Genomic DNA, 24,386 nt, shown 5'->3' with positions numbered 1-24,386 from the left:
GCCCAACTGTTCTGCTGCTATTCTGAGGCTATGATGCCCAATTGTGGGATGAAGAATGAGGGCCAAAGGCTGCCCTTTTATAGGCTGTTAGGTCAGCCTGGCAGACTTGCTCAAGGCAGACCGTTGACCATGTTGGTCAAAAAAGTCAACGTGTTGACTTTTGACCAAAAAATCAACCATGTGTTTTTTTACTTGCGATGATGTGGCGTTGACTGTGTGCTGATTGCTGACTGCATAGGGCTTCCTGCATGGCTGTACGGATGCTTGCATGGCAGTTGACCTGGCTACCTGTGTTGGCACCAACTAGCATGGCCACGGGCTTGTGGATGCCCGTGACATGTGCACCTTTAGTTTTCAAATCAAAGGTCTTTCTTTTCAGATTTCATCCAACAAACGTAAAAATGCAAGGCTGATTTTCACATCTTAAAAACTTTGCACATATCTTTTTCATATCTATAATTAAAAACTTGTGAAACAAGCTTTCCTATTCATGCCTTCGAATCATCTTATTGTAGGGTGTAGTAAAATCAAATGGTTCAATCAAGATTGGAGTACACTTCTCTTCTACATTCCCAGAGGAGTTATAAAACTTTATGACTCATATAGCTCCCACCGAACCATTAAAAATCTACTGGAATAGGTTTTCTCCAAAGTTCATAGATGGTTGGTAATATGGCCTTGAAACAAGAACTCGACCACTTTGAGACATCAATTAGAGAAGTCTTAAACCGCTGCAACAAATCTAGTTTTCTTAGATTTTTTTGAAACTTCCAAGTTGCACAATGATAAGAAAGACTCGGGTTATAAATGAACCCAAAAGGCTTACCAAAGTTTTGATATTTATTCAAAATCAATTCCTTTTGAGGTATAGCACAACTAGTCTACATCTTTGTTGCATAGTTAACCTCTCCTAGTAGAACATAAACATATTTGAGCATTGTCTACATAGGAAATCAAGTTCATCTCATCCTCTGAAGAGAGATATAGATTCGCCTCAAGGATCTAACCCTGGACACAAATCATAACACAATCAACAGTAACAATACGACATGCGGTACGCGAACTCATCTCCCAAGCCACCCCCGAGCCCATGCATATAGCCCTAGCATCATTCCACAAAACCCATTCCCAAGGAACCCTGGGCAAAGCATCTCGTGATCTGCCATGTAGATGACACAAGCCTTGCCTGTTAACCCAAACCAACCATCCAGTAGTGCATGAACACTGCATGAATCCACAACAGCCTTGGCCACTCTTATATAGAAGAGCATCCCACTATAACCAAGATCCCTGGCTAAATATAGCCAACTGACCCTTTGCTATCTGAGGATTAGCATCTAGGTAACAAGAGAGAGCTACCATTATCACTAGGCAAGTCTATAGCTATTGAATAGCTTTGAATATCTCTTGAAAGGATCAATATTGAACAACGCCTGAAATTCATGAGACCATTGATACACATGAGACAAGCTATGCACACAAAACAGTGAGAGTACTCTCGTGGAGAGCAGTAAGGGAAGAAGCCACATGACAATACATGTAGATAAGCTTCCAAGATCAAATGGAAAGCATTTTTTCTTCCGCAAGGGTTGGGTAGAGAGACATTAAAAGCCACATAAAGAAGGTGATAATCTTCACCAGGGAGCGCAAAGTGAAAGGACGAGGCATAGACTCGTTGGTAAGCTCAAACGATCATGAGATTGCTAGATGAGATATCTTTCTACGTTAGAGAGATTCTTGAGAGATGTCTATTTTCGTGAGGTTGAGAAACCCTTGGTGAGAAAGTAAATAAAGAGATCATGTCCCTTCTATAAACACAAAAAGGAACTTTAAACAACTCAACCCGAGAGAGAGTAGAAAGAAAGAAAGTTTATTAGCATCTACAAAAGACCAAAGGGTCTATGATACTGAGAAAATTTAGATACAATGAAAGCTAAGGGTGGGGCAACTAAACATGCACCTCTACCCAAGGCTGAAGTCTATGACAAGTAAAAAAGTAGTACATCGTGCTATTGCTGCAAGAGAGGCCAAAAGGGGGAAAAATAAGACACCACAGAGAGAGAGAGAGAGAGAGAGAGAGAGAGAGAGAGAGAGAGAGAGAGAAGACGAAAGGGGAAACGGGGGGGGAGCGCATTAGTTGCTTCACCAAGACCTACAAGGCAGATCTGACTACATCCAAAACAGGGCACACTACAAATGAAGTAACTGTAAGTCACCGACAACTCAAGCAAATCAAACCATATAGAGGACGATTTAATCAAAACCTGTAAAATCTTTTGCTCTTTCCTCGTCAACATAGTCCCATGTTCTTTCTAGTGCTTTTCCTATTTTTAAATTGGTCTCTCAGTCAAGATTTGAAGTCTGAAAAATAAAATAGAGAAGGCATTAATCAAAACCTGTAAAATCTTTTGCTCTTGCCTCGTCAACATAGTCCCATGTCCTTTCTAGTGCTTTTCTTATTTTTAAATTGGTCTCTCCGTCAAGATTTGAAGTCTGGAAAAAAAACCCATTACATTGCTTCTTTCACACCGACTATGGTAAGCCCAAGTATTAACGAAATTATTCAAGCTTCAAAGGAAATTCCAGAACAAGATTACAATACCTCTACATAGCAGATTCCATCCTGATTTGTGCTTGCAAGAAATAAAAGATCCGCAGGGAAAAAGGAATCTTGTTTGACCTGGCAGAAAAAATACATTAGCGCAAGCTCCCCAATACATAACTCAGATTTCACTTGAGTCGAATCCCTAGTATAGCTCAATGCTGTCACGTTTTCAGAGATTTAGAGCACGGCAACTCTTACAAAGTCAGCAATGAATTCTATGAGAATCTGGCTGTTCACTAGCTTGCTATTAGCATCAAAGCCAAACCTTGGGCTCCCATGTGACTTTCCAAGCAAGTTTGTTTGCCAGAGTGCAGACATAGCTTACAATATGTAATGAAGAGGGAGAAAGGGACTAATGTAGGGGTATCAAGTGAGAGTTCGAGGGGATTGTGGAGGGGACTATATAAATCCAAACCCAGCACTCTTGTATTCACTTGATGTGACCTCTAAATTATCCTTAGTCTCCAGATTCATCTCTCTCTCTCTCTCTCTCTCTCTCTCTCAGCCTCCAGGACAAAGTGCACACATTGGAGATTGAATTACAGCAAATCGAAGAGATAAAAGGGGCACCGGAAGGGACATATGGAAGAGCTCAAAACAGAGAATGCCAACCTCAGAAAAGATACTGCAGCTACGCAGGCCACGATGCAAGGGAAGCACGCTGAAATTAAACAACGAGTCAGCAAGGGAGAAGCCAAAAAGTTGGAATGGACGGATGTGGTCAAGAAAGGCACATCAGCCCCTAAAAAAGAAATCATATCGGATGCCCTTGAAGGACAAGAGACAGGACAGCAAATCCTTGAATGTACTGGTTAGAGGCTTACCGGTAGGGGGTACCCCAATGGCAAACGCCAAAATCATGTTCACCAAGATAGGGGTCAATCTCACTTGTGAGGCAGCTTGGAGGGTTGGTAAGGCTTATAACTAGATGAATCCAGGAACATTCCCAAACTCATCCTCTAAAAACACAACATAGTGCAGTTTCAATCTCATGATAGTCACTCACAAGGTTGAAAACCATAAACTCCATCACACATAGCAGGGACTAGCTACTGTGACATCCCCACTAATCATCAGCGCCCAACAGTGGGGGTAGACCATAGTATAAAAACATGCTCTCACACATACAAATCCACACACCCACACATACTTGAGCATCCATTTATACAAAGTCTTCGTACTGAGTTTCTGTCAGCACTCTGGAGGTGAAGGGCAGACTCAGCTATGATGAAGGCTAGCACTAAAGGAGAAGGCTAATCAAAAAGTAGTCCAAAATCTCTTCATTCAAGCTACAACTGCTTGTGAAGTCTAAACGATTTCAGTTTAGTCTCTCCCAAACGAGCATCTAAATCTAGCTGATAGGGCAAGGCTTGTTGGAGAAATCATAGCCAAAGAGTGTGTGAGTGATGTATTGTCCTAGAGTTCTAGTAATCGTTCATGTGTGAGTGCCACGTGTTATCTTGGGAGTTATCCCATATGCACTTTGTGCTAGAGCGTGTGTGTCTAGCCTATAAAGACTTGTACTTCACTTGTCATATCATACTTCATGAATGAATGAAAAACCTTTCATAATGTCTTCATTTGAGTATCATTTCCCCTCACCCTACCCTATCTCTCTCTCTCACACACACTCACCATGTTTCCTTCATGGTATCAAAGCAGGTCAGCCCTGCCCTAATCCGCCTCACATCATCCTCCTCTTCAGCCCTAACCCTAACCCTGCTCAACCATCTCCTATGCTGTCAGCCGCTTCATTTAGCCTCTAGCTGCCTCCTTCTTTCAGCCATTTGCATCGGCTTAGAGCCTCCCCACAGCCTGCCTTCATAGCCGCCTCTATTCGGGATCTCTTGGAACTCTAGGCAGCCTGTTAGCTGGCTGATCAGCACAGTGTTCAAGTCATTTTTCACACGTGTTGACCCTCGTGGTCATTTCAGAGTCTTTCAAAGCTGTCTTTAGGGTCTTATGTGCTGCTGTTGCATAGCCGACCACCTGTTAGCATTTTCTGCAGCAGCTCGATGTGTTTGAAGGCAGCTCCGAGCTATTTCTGGCCCTCCAGCACACATATATCAGCCGACTTTCAGTCTGGTGACCTTCCTTTGCATTTCGGACCTGTCCTGCTGAGCTCCCTTGCACATTTCGGACCTGCTGCAGCACTTTGAGCAGTTACAATGACCACAAGTGCTCCTTTTCCGGTTCAGTTCTGCATTTTGGACCATCTTCTTGCTGCGTTTTGATTAGGGTTCGCATTTGGAGCACCACCAGCCACCTATCTCTGCCCTCTTGCACACGTGGAGGCTGCTATTGCATTTTGGAGTCCTAGACCAGCCGCCTCGCTTGCTTGTTATTCATTTCAGCTTGCTGCCCACCTTCACGAAGCCATTTTCCATCATGACTTCCTTGTCTTCTAGTTCCTTGCTCGTGGAGAAGTTCAAGGGGGAAGGCTTTCCCACATGGCAAACAAAGATGCAGCTGCACGAAGGAGTTTGGGATGATGTTGAGGACGACCATGTTGATACACTTGATCAGCAACAACACAAGTTATGGAAGCAGCAGAATGCAAGAGCCATTGCTTTGGTCTTTGCTTGGCCGACTCTCTCATTCATCATGTGGACTTCAAGTCAACTACTAAGGAGATTTGGGATTGCCTTGAGACCTTATTTAGTAAGAAAACCATCAACTCCAAAGTCTTTTGGAAGCTCTAGTTCTATGATTTGAAAATAAAAGAGAGTGAAGAGTTGAGTGATCATCTAGCAAGATTTCAGTCTCTTGTGCAACAACTCTCAAGCTTGAAAAGCACGCCTGATGATGAGGATAAGATGGTTGTCCTTATGAAGAGTATGCATGGGATACCTTGTTTTGAGCAAACTCTTGAAGTTCTACGCCTTGCCATTACCACGTTTGATGATGTGGTGGCTCTACTCATTGAGAAGGACCGTCGTAATAAAAAAGCCATTCTTGCATCTGTTGGTGATCATGCATTTGCTTCCACAAGCAAATGGAAGACCAACAAGAACATTATTTGCAGGTTTTATAAGAGAAAAGGACATGTTGAGGCTAATTTCTTCAAGAAGAAGGAACAAGAACAAGAGAAGCACCATGCCAATCTTATTCTTGAAGACCAAGCCGAACTTGAATAGCCCCCTGAGGAGATACATGCGACCACAAATGAGGTTCACGGCCTCTCTCTTGAGGAGCATTATGACTGGGATTCTTGGGCTTTCTACGCCCCATATGATGTGTGTTTCTGTGTTGAGTCAATCAAGTTTTCAGCCTTGAGTTGTCCCTTTAAAATGAATATATTTGGAGTCAATAAGGATACTCTGACTTGGGTTGTCCCCCAAAAATGATCGTATGGTCTTTTACTTTGGTATGATTGTTTTGACCACCCAGTTCAGAGTAAGGGGGGGTGACAAATTATGGCCTACCCTTGCCAGTCGCAAGCTGACTGAGAAGTCACTATCACACGGGGGGTGTTGGATAGTTGGACTTGCTCTTTGCAGTACTGCGATGGAGGGGGGATCGATCTACTGCTAATGTGTTGGGTCTCACACTCTTTGCTCTGAAGGGAGGTGTTGGAGAAATCATAGCCAAAAAGTGTGTGAGTGATGTGTTGTACTAGAGTTCTAGTACTGGTTCATGTGTGAGTGCCACATGTAATCTTGGGAGTTATCCCATATGCACTTGGTGCTGGAGTGTGTGTGTGTCTAGCCTATAAATGCTTGTACTTCGCTTGTCATATCATACTTGATGAATGAATGAAAGCCTTTCCTGATGTCTTCATTTGAGTATCATTTCCTCTCACCCTAGGCTGTCTCTCTCTCTCTCACACTCACCATGTTTCCTTCAAGTCTGAGTATCATTTCCTCTAGCCTCTCTCTCTCTCTCTCTCTCTCTCTCTCTCACCATGTTTTCTTCAAGGCTGACAGACAAGCAAGACCATTGGTGGTGAGATTCTAGACAAAAGAGGACAGATCTACTCTTATGAGCATGAGGGAAACATTGAAGGGCACCAGGATCTTTCTAGATGATAATCTCACCCTTGGGATGGTGAAAGTAATGGCAGCAAGACAGGAAGGGAAATGGGCTGCATATAGAGAAGGTTAAGTAATTATCCGCAAGAGAGTGGCAGATTACAAATGGCTGTATGGAATTGCGACGGAACCCTCTAATCCGACCCTGGGGGTTTCTTAGAACCATACACTAACCGGGATGTGATCTTTTAAACAGAGACCCATGAGAGCCCAGAAAGGGGATTGCCTCTAGTGACAGGATATACATGGGAGTCAGCCCATAGAAAGGAGATACGGAGAGACAGTGGTATACAAGGCTCGGGAGGGGTGGCAGTCCTCTTTAGGTCACACATGAGACCCTATAGATCTGTGATGAGGAAGGAGGAGCATGCACGCCACATGTGGATATGTATTCAACCACCTGACATGCCCGATTTGTGGTACGCTACTTCCCCCCGGACACATCATCATATGCACATGAGGTCACCACAAAGGGTCATAGCCTGTACGAGACGATATTTGCTGATATCTTGGAGTTTTCCAGGCAGGTAGAGATCTTACTTCTGGCTGACTTCAATGCACGCACAGGGAATAGACACGTGGGCCTCCTTGACCTCAAGGCTGACCCCCTCAGAGTAACAAAGATAGATCCGACAGAGCTTGGGATAGTGAGACACTCAAAGGATGCACCACACATTACTAGATAGGATATGGGAGCAGTTCATAATCTGATTATATACAACGGCTTCTCAGATGGCCGTTGTCGGGAGGGCTCACCTCCTTCCCACACAGAGGGGCAACGAGGACAGTCGATTACCTGTTGGGTTCCCCGGCTTTGGTGTCACATATACATGATCTCACTGTCCCTCCCCCCCACTATGCTACGGGGAGCACACGTAAGACTGCATGGGAGGCTGAGAACAAACCCAAGATGCTTGAGTGGCATGACCAAAAGGCTGTAGCAGCCCCATTTCCCAGGTTCCCAATAATATCGGGCAGCAAAGTGCCATATGAAAGGCCTCATAGGCATCCCAAAGCAAAGCCAAGAAAGAAGCCTAACGCAGCAGAAAAATCAGACATTCAACAGCATACCAAAGCCTTATGGACAGCAGAAAGAGGGCAAATTTATCCTTTAAGTGCGGCAAGAAATGTACTCCCGAGCACAGGGAGGTAGCAAAACGAGAAGTACTAGGACAGCCCAACGAGGAGACAGCTGGAGCACACAAGTGGGGAGAGAAACTCTTGTCGGGAGTGTTTCTGAGTTTCCCTTTGATCCAGGCGCTACTACTCAGCTTGAAGGGCATACCCATCACATACACAGGGTTGAGCCCAGCAGGATTATTCCATGTCATACTCCTAGAGTTGCTTTTGATGAGCAGCATGCTGCTATGCCATTCCATGCATGGAATGAGGCCGTGGAAATGCCCCTGTAGATGAGGAGTAATATTGGGATGCTCAGCCGGTACTCTACTCGATATCTTTTTATGCATCGATGGTGATATGGTTGCCGAACACTCAGATTGAAAGGTGACATTAAAGGCAGGACTGTTCATATGTTTGTGGACACCAAGACCTTGCAAAGGTTGGGTTTGTTGCCATAGAGATACACCATCAGCGTTGCTGGACAGCATATGATTAGCAGGCCATGTTGGGATCTGACTCTCACATGATTAAGATTTTGCAGGAGATCTCTTTGCACTAGACATGGGTCCGATTGACATTGACTTGAATGCCAAGACTCTCTGTTTTGCACATAAGGGCAAATCAATAATCTTGCAGGGTTTGACAGCCCCAAAAATGCAGATTATTTCAGCAGTCGGCCCAAGAGCTCAAGAAACTGTCCTGCTGAAATAATCTGCATTTTTTCAGCATTTTTGGGGTTTGACAGCCCCAAAAATGCAGATTATTTCAGCAGGAAAGTTGGCCCAAGAGCTCAAGAAAGAAAGTGTCATATATGCATAGCATGTGTTAGTGACTCAAATGGGAAGCATTCCCCAGGTGAAGGATGTGGAAATGCAGCAGCTGCTCTCAGATTTTGCTGATATGCCATGTCAATTACCTCCAAAGAGCCCATATCAATGGCCACCCAACCTACGTGGCCGGGACTGCCCACATGGCTGCCCTAATCCCTTCATGCACAACACGGTGCTGCCCATAAGCCTTTCTTCCCCTCTCTCAGATCTTTCCATGTGTGTGGCACCTCCTCCTTGTGCCCACATGTCGGCCCTAGCTAGCCCATATAGGTTGCATGTGTCCTACCACAATGTCTTGCTATTTGGGGGTCACTAGTGGGACAATGACCCACACATTCCAACAATCCCTCTCAATGACCCATCATAGCATCTACCCAACCAGAAAGATACTCCATCTGCCCCCATAAAGGAGCTTTCCAAAAAAAGTAGGAGCCGCCCTCAACTTAAGTCCAATCTCCCACAACACATCACTCATGAACAGCCAGAGCCAACTTGGATCACAAGTATACAGCCCACACATGCCATACCAAAACTCAAACTTGCCAAAATCCCAAGTACCACCATCATGTCCATCCAGCAGTTCACCGCCTAATGAACATGGCCGATGAGCAAGCCATTACAAAAATGATTGTTCAGCTCTCGCCCTCTATAACTAGGAACAACCTGATCCTACTAAGCACCAAGCACAAGTATAAGCACCATCCACAACCTCAAACTGATACTCTTCTACACTAAGATCCATGTCGTTGTTCCACACAGATCCCCACCACCAAGAGAAAATCCAAATTCACTATCAGTTGTCTGCACAATGAAGCTCCTGGGAGCTCCACTCAAAATCCAACTCTGACTCCATCAAGGTCTTTAGCAAAGCTCTCCTACTTTAGTGGCTCCTAGTCTCCAACACAACACCTTCAACCACACCTACTACATACGTCTCCAGCATCATGCAATTGCACATCTGTGGAATGTCCAGCTACTATGTCAACATCACATCTCTATAGAACCACCTATGCCAACACCACATCTGTGGAATGTCCAGCTACCTATGTCAACACCACATCTCTATGGAACACGTGACACCAATGTCTCAACCAACATGCAAAAGGTTCCAAATGCCTGTACCATGAGAAACCCCCTTTGTACATTCGAAAGGTCTTCACCCTGCACCAAAATAAACAAACTTTTTTTCTCCCCAAGAGAAAAGAACTTCTATTAATGCTTGAAAAACCAACCATACAAATCAGCAGTCCAAAAGGCACTGATCATGGGATAACGAGAAAACAGTTGGCTGTCATGAAAACCAAGAAACCTGCTCGTTGCCTATGGAAGCTCGAGAACAGGGACTTAAAACTAGGGTGGAGGTTTATACATCCAACAAATACCTCCAGCGGCAACGACATAAAAGATACATGCAGGCCAAGCCTTCGGAAAATGCTGCAGCCTTTCGTAGTGCTCCCAGATGGTGCGCAAGGTGTAGACGATATCCTACCATGGTGGCCTCCTATAGCAAATAACCCAAATGTTCCCAAGCAATCATGTTGGACATCTCTCCCAAAAGTTATCCTCTAGGCTTGCAAGCCTCTATTCTTATGTTTCGCATACTTGTTTTGAGACGTGGACATTTTATCACGGTCTCTGCGTGCCTCAATTCCCAAAGAGTAATGCATATTGTCTAGGTCTTTCATGTTAAAGGCCCTATTTAAGTCCTCTTTGGCATGTTTCATTATTCTTAGTTATTACCAATGATGATTATGTCATCACCACATAACACTACGAGAACTATGTTACATTTGTCATTATGCTTTGTTATAATCAGATGAAATTGCAGTGAATCCCTTAGCATAAAAATGTTCATCTATTTTTAAATATCAAACGTGAAGAGCTCGTTGCAAACCATACAAAGCTTTCCATACTTTGCAGACCTTCTTCTCCTTGTTTTTGACTTCACATCCATGTGTCTAGTCCATGTAGACTTCGTTTTTTACATCACCATTAAGAAAGCGGATTTCACATAAATTTGATAAAGAGGCCACTCATAAAAATTCATAAGGGCTCGTATCAGTCTGATAATATTTGTTGTTGGCTATTGGTGCAAAGGTCTAGTCACAATCTATGACTTCCTTCTGGGCATAACCCTTTGCAACCTAGCCTCATATTGTCACACAACTCATCTACGACGCATACCTGTTAATTAATTCGTTGCAGTTTCCCCCCCCCCCCCCCTTTTCCCACCGCGATTAATCTCCTAATCGATTAATCTGATCCCTCGCTTCCTCTCCTCCCCTTCTCTGCTCCCCCACTCCTCAGCTTGCTCCTTCCTTCTCCCCACTCCTCTCTCCCCCTCCTTCCTTGTATTGGGGAGGGCTTCATAGCCCCCCTGCCTGGATTCGATGCCCTCTACCGCCCCCCCTTCTCCTCTTACACCCAGCAGCCAGGGCGCAGAACGTTCTGGATTTGGTGGCTTCTTCAAGAAGCCACCGCCATAGTCCCCCCTCAATTAAATCATAGCCCCTCCCCCTCAACTCAACACAGAAACCTTGTGTTAATTGAGCATCGCGGCCCCCCCCACCCAAACAAATTAATTAATGCAAGGATTTTCTATCGATGGGGGCCCTATTTTCACACGCTTCCATCACCCTTCATCTTAATTTAAAAGACCCATTTGTTACCAATGGAGGTCTTACCTAGTGGTAAATCTACGAATTCCCACTTATGACACCATCAAACTCCTCATTCATGGCTTCTTGCCAGAAGGTGGAACGCCTTGGTACAAGAATATGACTTTGATATTCAGTATAAGTCAGGATGGGATACTGTCGTGGTTGATTGAAATTTGAGATAGCTAATGCTTTCCCAAAATTAGTAGTCTGGTGTGCAGGTGTCTTTACCACTAGATTTAGACCCGTGTTTGGCCATGTCTACCTTTTTCTTCCAACACTCGAATGCAAAGTTGTCTCTTCTTCGTGTCATTCTGATAATGATGATGTTTATTATCATGCTGACACCGAGAAGTATAGTTCTTCTTTTTTTCAAGGCCAAAGAGTTTCTCGTTTTGTCTTTTGTCACAAAGAAAAGTTTGTCCCATCAAACCTTTTTAATGTTAAAAAGCTTCTTTTTAGACATGAAAGAGGATGCCATCAAGCAAATAAAGCAAAATCCCAAATGCTAGTGCTTGCAAGAGAGAATTACACCAAATACCAGGTGCACCCAAATGTGTATTCCACAATAAAGTAAAATATCACCAAAACTCAAAGCTCAAAGCATCAAAAGATACAACTAACTCATGTGCATGTACTATGCATCCATATGAGCAAATTGGCCCCAAAAGAAAATGGCAACTGAAATGGCAATCCAAAATGCCAATAAGTGCCAAATGGCTCAAGCATAAACACGGTCCAGGTCACCATAAAGTTGTACATCTTCCCGATTACCTAACTTCTTGGTTTGCCTTTTGTTTTCCTCATTGTTCACATAAGCAAGAAGCTGAGTTAATGAGCATGCTCTTCTTAAAAGAGTGTCGTGAAAATTTTATCCCATGAGTCTAGAAGAGTCTTGAGAAGCAGATCAACTACTATTGATCAAGCATCTTCTCACCATGCATGGCTAGCTGACCTATCAGGCCTTCGAGCTGATTCAAATGGTCTTTCATCAATCTTCGTGGTAGTTCACATCCATCTACTCACATACTCACTGGCAATCAGATTGCTATTGTGGTGGCATGGAATCATGTCATGCACACACGATCCACATTGAGATTGCATGCAAGAGAGATCAATTTGATCTACTGTCCTACACATCAGAACAATGCACATTTTTTCACCAAGGCCATAGTACCTACCCACAGAAAGGAGAAGCTCTCCGTAAAGATTTGGGCATACTTCCATTTGGTGATTTTTTTGGATAGCTCCTTGTACACTAGAACATTGTCACTGCACGGGGGTGTTCGAAATATTGTAATATTCAAGGCAGTGGCCAATGTATTAAGCAGTTAGGAGGGTTAGGGGCATTTGTTCTTCTGACGTTTTTTTTTTCGTAAGTGGTTGAGGTTAGGATTATTGAGTTTCAACTCACATAAGGGTTTACCTAGGGTTTTAGGATTTTGTCATGTTGACAGTCCCTTGTGCTTTCATTCTTGCAATCGATTCAGCAAAACTCCACGTTTTTGCTCTCCACCTTCTCCACTTCTCACAAGTGTCCCTCACAGTGAGAGGATATCAAGGTACAAAAATGATTATATGAGGGCAGATATCGATGATAAGAGTCGAGTCAGTAAAAGAAGGCCCGCATAAAACAATTGGCAATGAAATTCTCCCCTTCTCTATGGAAAACAAACGATAAACCAAGCAATAACGCAAAGTATATAAAATACAAAGATTGATTCTCAGCCAGATACACAATCAATGTGTCTTCAAAGCCTTCAATGTGAGGCACTTGTGGATATTAAAATAGAGCAAAAGCGCCTCCAAATGGAAAGGTTAGGAGAAAATACACGTTAATATGGCCCTATTGCCACTCAAAACGGACGGAATATCTTCACTAGGCCTTACAGTGACCTCATATGCTGTTTTCAGCTGAGAAAACCGCCTGTAAGAACCCAAATCAGATCTCCATCCAAGTCCATTTTGATGGAAAAACGGACTTCCATTGACAGACTTATTTCTGTCAACTTTTTCTCCCTTTTTCTTGTCCCTTTCCTCACCACCCTTGATTACATATTGCTATTTCTACATCTCACAGGTCTTCACAGGGATGAATATCTTCACCAATTTGACCCTTTCCCATATCTGCAAGTTGGAAGAGGATTACATCTGCTGCCCTGTTAACTTCTGTTTGTGCAAATGCTCAATTGATGTCACGATGATAACTTGTGTGTGAATTGTCAATAAGTGGCTGATTGCTTGCAGGTTTCTTTGCAGGGAAAATCCCACCAGATCTGCCGACTCTGCTGGCTGGCTGACCAGCCTTTGCTGCATCACTGACCCAATTCTAGTCGGAGCCGTCCAGGGACATTCCAGGCCCTATATCTGTCAGTGCCCTGCCTCTGCACGGTGCCTTTCCAGACCACATTCATGGCCACTACATGACTGCGGCCACCTATGCAGCCAATGGGCAGCCTATACAGCTCCCCACATGGCTGCCCTTCATTGCACAGAATGGTGCAGAACATCAGCAGCCCATAAGGCTGCCCTCTCCACTCCCATGTGGAACAACCTCCTTATGCCCACATCAGCCCTAGTGAGACTATATATGTTGCAGGAGTCTTGCCCCCAACTCCTCATTTAGGGGTTCATATGTGGCACAGTAACTCATATATACCAACATGTTTCCATAGGCAGCTTGACATTGTTGTAAGGTAGTTGTACAATTATGGTATAATTAAGAGCAAATGACAAGAGACCTATAGTCAATTCAAAAATCTTGTGGCCGTGTAAGGGCCTGCAAATTTCCAAAGCACCCTCATCATGTGGCTCAAGGTAGTTCCTCTAACGGCAATTTCATTTAAACTTATGTAGTAAAAACTAATTTAGGCAACAGAGCTTTAATTTGCAATATCACATCATTACCTTCACAATATCACCCACTGCTAACTTCCTCCATGGTAATCTTCTCCAAGTGCCTTCTTTAAGAACTTCAATCGTAGTTGAATTGATCACTTTATCATTGTTGAACCGTTTCTGAAATCCAAGAAAGGTCACAACATTTCCTTGTCCAATCAAACGCCAGACACCCCACAACACATCACACAAACTTATAATAGCATCACTCACCCAATCTTCAAAAGCCTCCTTTAGGAGAGAAGCCGAGAGCACCAAAGTCAAGGGAATCACATTTGTGATAGGATTCACCGGACTGCAAACAATATAGAAGCCAATTAACTTCAGAGTTCAAAATCAACTCACTCAGCAAGATAATAAACAATTTTAATTCCGAAAGCATTATCCACAATAATCAGTTCTACATCAAAGTGAGGTTGAAAACACCCCCCCTCCCCCCCCCAAAAAAAAAAAAGTAAGTACACATTGCCACCTCATTGATAGAAATAAATTACTTCCTTCCAGAAAATTACCAAAGCAAACCTTTAGTAATAGCTATTTAAACAACCTGTTTCCATTACCAATAGAAAATTCCAAACAGGTAATCTGAAATGTATACATTTCAGCACCAAAAAGGGGTCTCTTCTGACAAGGGATTGTATACAGTCAGGCTGTTGGATGCCTTATTTATCTCTGTAATACCCATCTAGATATTCAGTTCAGTGTATCCCAGTTGAGCACAGCCCAAAGGCACAGCATTGGTGTGCAGTAAAGTACGCTTTCAGATACTTGAAGGGCACTCAGTCTCATGGTTTATTCTATGCTGGGGGGGGTGACTTCAACTTGCACGCTTTCATGATTTCAATTGGGCTGAGAATTATGATACGGAGCGACAATGTCCTGGTGTACAAGGAGTGATCTCAATCACCAAATGGAAGTAAGCCCAAACCTTTGCGAGAAGCTTCAAAGTTCTCTCTCTATAGAACCTTGGTGAAAAGATCTGCAACGTTCTAATGTGTAGGATAGTAGGTCAAACTATCTCTTGGATCTCTCTCTGACATAATGATAATGGATCTCAATGTGTTTTGTGTGTGCATGAAACACAAGATCCTGTGCCGCTGCAATAACATTCTAACTGTCAGTGAGTATGGGAGTAGATGGCTGCCAACGACCACAAGATGATGTTGCCACAAAGGATCCTTTCTTGATCAACCAAGAAATACATGAACTGCCAATAAAGAAACAATCTCCACTGGTGGAATTTCTGTGGAAATATTGTAATATTAAAGCAGTGGCCAATGTATTAAATAGTTAGGAGAGTTAGGGACAATTTTCCCTGTAAGGATTTTAGGGTTTTGTCACATTAACAGCCCTTTGTACTTTCATTCTTGCAACTTCAATTCATGATTGCTCTACAATTTTGCTCCCCCTCTATCTCCACTTCTCACAACCAATAGTCATAGCTGGTGTTGTTATGAGTGCTTGCTTAAGCTGTTTGAAACTATACTCTGCCTTAGGAAACCATTGGAAAGTTGTACTTTTCAAGACATACGGGTATGAAAGAAATTTGCCAAGCCGAGAAAAGAGCTTTACATTATGAGCACTCTTTCGAGTAGGCCAATTACAAATTATCTCGATCTTTTTGGGATCAACTAAGATTCCTTGTGATGAAATGCCATGTCCCAAATATTGGAGCTAGGTACAATCGACATTGATGTAGAGAGATTTGCTTGGAGGACTTCATAAACTTGTCGAAGATGTTGATTATGTTTGATCAACAATCTGGTGACAAGATGATAACAAACTTATCAAGGTGTGGCAAGTTGTCTTGTACTCATCACCTTCTCATATGCGGATTTGGTGATAACCTTGGAGAAGTGTGCTGCATCTAATACTTAATCAAAAAGGTCCTCAATGCAAGGCAAAGGGTATGAGTTTTTATGATGAGCTTATTAATAGCTATGTAGTCAACACAAAAGCACATAAACTTATATATATATATACCTTTGTAAGACTAGAATAAGTCCATAAGGAGCATTGGAGAACCAAACGGACTATGACTAGGCCAAATGTAACCTCTATCAAGTAAATATGATACTTGTCTTTGAATTTCCTCATGTTGAGCGAGGGAAACCTCATAAGGAGGCCTTGACAATGGAGTATTGACAGAAAGGACGTAAATTGCATGGCCCACTGGTCGTTGAGGTAGTAACTATCCTTGAGAAATATACCAAGATAGGGCTGGAAAACTGAATTGGCTCCGATACTCAGAGGGATCTTGCTTAGGTGTCTCTTTGGCTGAGGTAACCCACAAGAATGTGGTAGCAGTCGGGCCTGAATGTGCATTCTTACGATGTCTAGTTGTACAAGGATAGTGGGGTGAGTGCCTATATACTTTCTCACCATTACACCTCTTTTATACCTGACGTGCCCTTAGCACTCTTAGGCATAAACCCCACTAACTTCTTATCTATGTGCATGTCATTTTTCTATTCTGATAGTCTATGTGCTTTCCTAGCATTGATATTCCACTCCTGCCCTTCTTTGTTCTTTTTTGAACTATAGCATCTGCCATCAATAGAGATATACACCCTTACATTGGTAAGTTTGTATGTGAGATGTTGGATTGGCACGTGAAATAGTTTGGGGTTGGTTTGCTTATGCAATATGCACTTTGGGATTTCCTCTTGAACTTGTCACTTGTGATTAGTTGTAATAATACAACCAGTGTAACAGGAGCATCCTTGCAGCCACTTAACTCGATAAATTTATGATTGTGGACAAACCAGATTGTATAATTGATTGATAGACCCATTGTTGTCAAAGAATGACATCATATCATGATTGGCATGACATCAATGCCCAAGTATTGTTGAATACCTAAGGACAATTTTTTGACCTGTGTTTTGCACAAGAAAGTTGTTCCATTTGCAATATCAATTTGGTAATCAACGAGACTAGGGCTGGTGTCTAATTTGGGTCATTGTACCAAGGAATTGACAACGAAATTGTCCTAGCATTCACTATTGATTAAGATGGTTACTAGGGTACCACGGATTGAGTCTTGTAAACAGAGAGCCTACATGGCCAAGGAATCTTCTAGGTTCTTGGCGAGGCTCATATTGATGGTGTTGGCTACTTAAGGTGCTCTGTCATTTTTATGATGTGTTGAAGTTACGAACTTTGGATGAGAAGAAGTGTTGGGTTCCATATTGGAGTTCTGATTGGGTTGTTCAGGAACAATCAAACCATCTGTACAAATGGTCATTGTTCATTAGATGAATTTCCATTATTCTTTGTAAATCCTATAGCTACACCTTTAAGTGTATTGAGCGCGTTGTTGCTACATGGGGTCAAGTAGAACAAGAAGTGCAGTCTTGCTTTTGTTGTTGGCCTGAATAAGGCTTGCAAACTTGTTGGGAACTTGATTTGGTCAAGGAACTTGATTGCCAAATCTTTGTTTGGATTTATTGACATCTTGACAACGAGAAGTGCTAGCTCTGGATCCACAGGAGATTCTTGAGATGACCACAGACTTCTATTAGTCTTCACAAGTTATTGCAGCCCGAGAGATAGTGTGGGATCAAATTCCAACAGTGGTCCCTCAGAGCTTGAGTAAGGCAATTGGAGGCATCGTTCATTGATGAGCAGCTTTGGGAGGCCCTCCGGCTCTAATGTGCACACTCATCCACATCGTCTGAGACCCCTAAACCACAACATCCTCTCCTTCTATGATAGCAACCAGCCAACAATGCCTCACTACGACGCGACCCCTCTCCACCACGTCGTGGCGTGGCATATAGAGCCAAAGGAGAGGGACGACCCTCCTACCTCAAAACGAGGATAATTTGACTCAGTCCTTCTTCAAGTGCTTCTAGAAGCGTATCCTCAACCCCCTTCTGCTAGATTTTCACAAGATTTTTGACTGAAGCTGTCTTCCTCGGTCTTTGAGTCAAGGCTGGATTTGTTTGACCCCAAAGGAGGGGGGACAAGTCCGTTCATCAGTGGAGACTGATCCACCTTGTTGGACACCGCTTCCAAATTTTAGCCAAGGTTTTCAATTTGAGGTTGAGGCGCTGCCGCGTCCCCCGACGACGACCCGCGTAGCCCAGCCTCCAACCCGCCGGCGTCACGCCCCCGTCCCACGGTGGCGCCTCGGGCTCCTGAGTCGGGTCGCGACGCGTGGTGGCCCGAACGCTGCCGTACCCCCGGGCACGTCCTGTGCGCCCACGCCTCCGACCCGACGTCGCCGCGGCCCCGGCCACGCCCCGCGCGCCCGCACCTCCGACTTGACGCTGCAGCGTCCCCCGACGACGACCCGCGTAGCCCAGCCTCCAACCCGCCGGCGTCACGCCCCCGTCCCACGGTGGCGCCTCGGGCTCCTTACATCGCTGATATTGTCCACGATATGCAAACAGGCTTTGTTCAAAAACGCGACATCCTAGACAATATCTTCACCGTTTGGGAGACGGTGGATTGAGCATGGGAGGAGTCACAACCTCTCGCGATCCTTCTTCTCAATTTCCAAAAAGCTCATGACAAGGTGGAGTGGTCCTTCTAGAGGGCACTATACATGGGCTTCTCATATAGATGCATTTCACGGGTCTCACCTATGTATGCAGGAAGCGCCAATCCGATGCTCATTGGTGTGGCCCTCACCCTTTCTTGCTTAGTTCAGCAAGGTCCCCCCTTCCTCTTCCTCTTTGTAACAGAGGCTTTGGGCCACTTTCTGTGTTCCCAGACAGCAAGCCTCACCACGATTTGCTCCCGATCCGCCAAGAGGAGCTTTTGGATTCAAAGTTTGCACATGACATGAGACTTTGTGCAGGGCCGAGGAGAGCTTGGAGGGGGCACGGGGAGCCCTTGCAACATACTACTTGGCCTCAGGGGCTAGGATCAACTGGACTAAATCAGTTGGTTTCCTCACGACAACTGAGGAGGTCCAAGAGATATAGGATTGGGGGGCAACGCTTCGCTTCCATTGGATTCCGAGGGGGCACACGGCGAGATATCTAGGCTGCCACACAGGCATTGACATTTCAGCAGCAAATTGCCACAGTATTGGAGACTATGCAATGCAAGCTCCTATATTGGAGCTCAGCCAAACTTTCTCTAGCAAGAAGGGCACTTGTGGTCAATCAGGACCTCTTGGCAACGACATGGTACATGGCCTCAAATTGGTGTCTCCACACGGGATGCATGGGGCAGCTCAGGCGCCTAGTGCGCAATTTCTTGTGGGCAGGATCGGATGGTACAAGGAAAACTAGAGCCAAGGTTGCTTGGCGGGTGGTGATCCTACCGTAGTCATAGGGAGGACTTGGCATCATCAACCCAAACATGCACAATGGAGCCATTCTGGGCAAGCTAGTGGTAGAGGTCTCACCCAAAGCTCTGAGCCCTATAAGCTTTTGGCCCAACGAGGGCTTCTCAGGAACACCCCCTGAACAACAAGTGGATTTTCTCATTGGCTATCCTCACAAGGAAGAGCTCCTCCCTAATGTAGAGCCCTCACAGGGTTTGGCAACGTTTGTCTAGCAAACTCATTCAAGCCAGCCCTTCGTGTCCATGGAGACGCCTTCCCGTGGAGGTAGAGACATGAGAGCTGGCACTTTCTCATGTGAGAGGGGTTGGCACACGGATGACGGAGATTGAGGCCGCAATCCCTAAGACGTAGTGGGAGGGATTGCAACCACTAGTATCGACAGTTCTCATGGACAGGGATGCCTCTCAAGATTCAGTTTGTGTGGCATTCCCTTCATAACCGTTACATGTGCAAAGTTTAGAGAGCAGGGCCTAGGGCCATGTGCAGCAGAGACAGCGAGAGACCTAGAGGCAGATGGGATTTTGGATTCACTTGAGTGGCAAAGGGTCAGAGTGGTAGACCGCTCGAGCATGAACTAGACCTTCGCCCAGTTTCAATTTCAAGAGGACAGGAGGGATCAAGGTGGTGCCTTTGGTTATGGGAGGGCATGCCTCTCAGAGAGATTATCCGAGAGAGTGGTTATAGCCAGTTCGCATACGGCACTCGGACAGAGTTGAGGAGGTGTCCTTTTCTCTTACATCACTCGGATTGGGCGACTGCAGGTCCCCCTCGCGCGAGAGCCACTGGTTGGAGCAACAGGATCCCTTGGCGGTGATTTCCCCATTTTTGGTCATGTCTGTGGACCACCAAGATCTCTTACTTCTTCTGGATGGTGGCACACGCAGGCCTGCCCATTGGCCCATGCTTGGAGCAGATGTGGATGGATGGTAGATGCCATTGTTGTGCAAACAAAGTCCTAGAGACGATGACGATCCTCCATTGTCTTTGGGGCTTCCTGGCAGCGCAGAGGATATGGTTGGGAGCCCTCTGGATTGTGGCCAGCACGCAGAGAATGCAGCGAGCCTTCACTTGTGTGGCTGATGAAGGGAGGACACACCTTCTAAACCCAAGAAATCCCTTTCGCTATTCCCGCTTCGACCATCTATCTTCTGAAAAACAATTCGCTTACCTTGAGAGCCAAGCAATTCGCTTACGCTGAGAGCCAAACAGTTCGCTTACGCTGAGAGCCAAACATGCGCTTGCATTAGATGACAATTCTCTTCGCACACGACACCACACTAGGTTCCCAGAACCAATCGGCCGGACCCCCGGCAGAAAATCTTCTTACTTTAGAAAGAAAAGGGGGGTTGCCAAATTTGGAGCATCTTCCTGCCTCCCACTCTTGTAATGAGCTTTGGAAAATGCACGTAACAGCTTTGGCTGTGTAATCTTGTACTCAGTGTCCTGTCCCATGCTTTCCAAACCCAGTAACCTTGTACATTCTCCATGCCATGAGTTGGCAGCTTCTAGGGCTTTCCAAGCCTATCGGATTCCCCCAGCAGACACCCTGGTCGCTATCTGGCATGATATACAGTGCGGACTCCAGGTTCTAGAGCAACCGCTGAAAAGCAGGAGCATTTCGCAAGGCTTGTGCAACTATTTTCTATATCATCACCACGAGTTCATTGTATACACCTTTCCCCTGGCTGTTAGCCCTTGTTCCAGAGATTCCCTAGCCAGTGCACTAGCTGGGTTTCCGGAAACAGGCTAGTTTCATAAAGCCAGTGTGTTTTTCTCTTTTCCCCATGATCAGCGCCCTGTGGATTCCTGATTTGTATGGTTGATTCTCAAGCTTTAATATAAAGTTCTTTTCTCTGGAAAAGGGGGTAAAAAAGCTAACTCTGCTGTCTGCACTTTAACTTCTGCATTCTATATAAGAAAAGTGCCCAAATATGTGAAATTCGCTGCGTCCTTTGATATAACACATCACCAAGCACTACCTAAGGTTCTCCAAGTTACCATCAACAAACTTAAGATATACATTTTAATGAAGGTTGTTCTTTTGTAAGGCTGAGAACATATCAATCTCTCACGAACCCCTAGTGATGTGCATGGCAAAGATCCCATACAGTGGGATCCCCTGAGATCAATCGCTTCTAGGCCAAACAACCTTGCACAGACAAGCACTGAAGGATATTCACAAAAAAGAACAAGTTGAAGGAGCTCACCTGATTGGGGTTGCAGAAAGGATTGAAATCATTAAAAAGTACAGATTTGCCACTCGCCGAAACTGCAAGCAGACATCCAAATATACAGTGTATAATCTTTAGGTCTACACAGACATTCCAAAGAAATATATCAAAAGATTTCTTGCCAACATAAAAGAATCAAGGAGGTCAAAGATCAGAATGACCTGCTCAAATAATCCTTTTGGTAGGAAAGTGACAAGATTGTACTTCGTAGTAGATATAGAATTTCCCTGCAGCATTAGTAGAAAACCCAATTCAAACATAAATATGAAAATACTAAAGTGTATTCGACAATAAATGACAGTGATGTCTCTTATATCCATCTATCCAGCTGTGTGTACTGTTGCTGTAGGAATGTAAATGCCATCCTACGATTCCTCTTAGCCTGTAAATGCCATTCTATGATTCCTCTTATCGACAATAAATGACAGTGATGTCTCTTATATCCATCTATCCAACTGCGTGTACTGTTGCTGTAGGAATGTAAATGCCATCCTACGATTCCTCTTAGCCTGGTAAGTTTCATTAGGCATTGAGGACAGTCTGCATCACCTTTGCAATATTCATACTTCTTTTGTTTAAACATGCAATGCTATTCTTAATATTGATGTATATAATCTGGCCATATCATGGGACGTGAGCGCTTGCGGGCTCCAAATGCAGCCTAGACTACCAGCTCCGAACCTCACAAGAGTATACTTGATGATTAAAGGCTAAAACATGCATATATCAGTTTGAGAATTGGGATACACATCCCACGTTCTAGAAACGTAGTACAGCTATTGATATCCAAGCTCCAACGTGTCCCAGTCCCAAGTCCTTAATTGTTACTGATCGCTGCAGCATGGGGTGCTACATTGCTGGGTCCTACTGGATACCTCTCAGCACTTCACTACGTATCTTGAGGTCACGAAGAGATGGCTCATGCTGCTCTAAATGTAACATTGATCAATGACACTTTTCTCTATACCTATGTACTGTTTCCTGTCTAAAGGGATGCAAAAGGCCCCCAACATCACTTCACCTCTCTTATTTGTGAAACACTCGGCATCCTAACGCAAGGGGCAGGCACTCTAAAGACTGACTTCCTTCCTTCCCTGTGATTTTCCTCTTTCAACCTGCGTGTACACGTCATTTTGCACAACTTATGGCACACTGCTTTCAACAATTGGCTTATTTTCTGCACAGAGTTTAACCTTCGTTAAGCCCAAATTAAGACTGCCAACTGAAAGCAGACAAATGAGTGGACAAAAATCTGAATAGAACATGACATTCAACATGTTGTGCATAGGAGCGCCTAAGATACTGCAGCTCGATCCGGTGACCTTAGCAGCTCTGTGAGCACTTGGAAAGACAAGAAAGAATCTGTGTCTCGAATGGAATGTACCCTTCAGGGTCACGGAGGCCTACGAGAATGGCAGTCTTCAACTTGACTTAATTAGAAGACTTATCCTTGGAGAATACTTTATAAGTTGTAAATTTTTGGGTATTGTCTTTCCTTTCTCGACACCTACTGGAATGCATCGTCGTCCCGTGGTTCTCTTGCACTTTTCGTGACTTGATCGGGGAATTTTGGTCCGCTTGTACACAGCTCTGTGCTCTTGCGATGTAATCAAGCAGAAAATGTTTTATTGTTTATCAGATCACCACTTTAGAGTTTCGCCCGGGATTCCGGTACCTTAAATTTGAAAGCCTGATTAAGGAAGGAATCATTGCAGTAGATAGTTCGATGGCCCGCATGGACGTGGTCATGTTCGGGGCTGTGTACTTTATCAAGCCGCTGCCTTCCTCGCCGGGAGGGTCTCACCCTATTCCAGCCAGACATACTGTGCTGGAGAAGGGGAGGGAAGAAGAAAGACTGCCACGGTTGAGAGTGCAAAGCAAACTGGTAATCTGAGATCGGTAGGGGAGGGAGGGAAATCTGATGGAATTGAGGGAGGAGGAGCTGGAGGCAGAGAGATTGGAGCAGGAAAAAGGGCAGGATGCAGATCTCGGCGATGGAAGAAGAGCCAAGCTTGCATTTCGAATACCAACACCTCTTCCACCGGCTATCCCCCGTCCATCCGCCCTCCCACCGTCCCAGCCAGTCACCTGCTCCCTCGCTCTAAGGGTCTTTAGAGAGTGGACCTCTGCTGCCCAATGGCACTCGGACAATTGGCTGCCCCGTCACGGCCGTGCTTCGGCACAGAGCCATCCGTCGAATCAAAATCTCCCGTCGTAAACCCCGGCAACCCCGTGTCACATTCGCCACCTCCCTATCTCCCTTGACGATCGACATAGGCCACGTGCCGGCCCTTCTCCGATCGGAACCCGACCCAGTTTGGCTCCCGGTCGGCTTCCTCCCCGGAAAGGGCCTCCCCATGCCCTTCCCTACTCCATCACTCCACTTGGCACCCACACACATTCTAGTCTCATGGCGCACGGTGCACCCCACCTACCTGCCTCTCCCCCACCATCTCCATTTCGAACTCTCCGCTTGATCACACAAACTTGGCTTCAGAAGCTGATGTACACAAGTTGCAAAGCCCTTGTTATTTACTCCCGCTCCAACACGTCCCATCCTCCTTGCTAAACCCATTGTCCCGATGGTAATGACAGCTAATAACAATTAGTCTGCTTCCTTTATTGCAACTCATCAAAAATTGTAGCCTCTTAGCCTAGCGGCTTTGCAAGTTGCAGCACAAAATAGGTATTAATTGGTTAAAGCATAAGA

General features: G+C 44.8%; 1 protein-coding gene across 1 annotated transcript in view; it reads right to left on the bottom strand.

The window, feature by feature from the left end:
- Positions 1-23,681, bottom strand: part of ALA3 (aminophospholipid ATPase 3) — a 121,427-nt gene extending 97,746 nt beyond the window's left edge. Inside the window, exons 1-7 of the mRNA XM_087400971.1 lie at positions 23,352-23,681; positions 21,838-21,903; positions 21,653-21,714; positions 14,357-14,438; positions 14,153-14,263; positions 2,603-2,680; positions 2,397-2,493 (exon numbers count right to left, since the gene is read on the bottom strand). Coding sequence (XP_087257097.1) covers positions 2,397-2,493; positions 2,603-2,680; positions 14,153-14,263; positions 14,357-14,438; positions 21,653-21,714; positions 21,838-21,903; positions 23,352-23,498 — 643 coding nt within the window. The 5' untranslated portion in view covers positions 23,499-23,681. The remainder of the gene's footprint in view (positions 1-2,396; positions 2,494-2,602; positions 2,681-14,152; positions 14,264-14,356; positions 14,439-21,652; positions 21,715-21,837; positions 21,904-23,351) is intronic.
- Positions 23,682-24,386: the final 705 nt, after the last annotated feature.

This window comes from Dipteris shenzhenensis, chromosome 3 (genome assembly GCF_047967505.1).
Source record: "Dipteris shenzhenensis isolate YYH24624 ecotype China chromosome 3, Dip_SZ_1.0, whole genome shotgun sequence".
NCBI lineage: Eukaryota > Viridiplantae > Streptophyta > Polypodiopsida > Gleicheniales > Dipteridaceae > Dipteris > Dipteris shenzhenensis.
The sequence above is the reverse complement of the archived record's forward strand: the minus strand, read 5'-3'. Positions and strand labels throughout refer to the sequence as shown.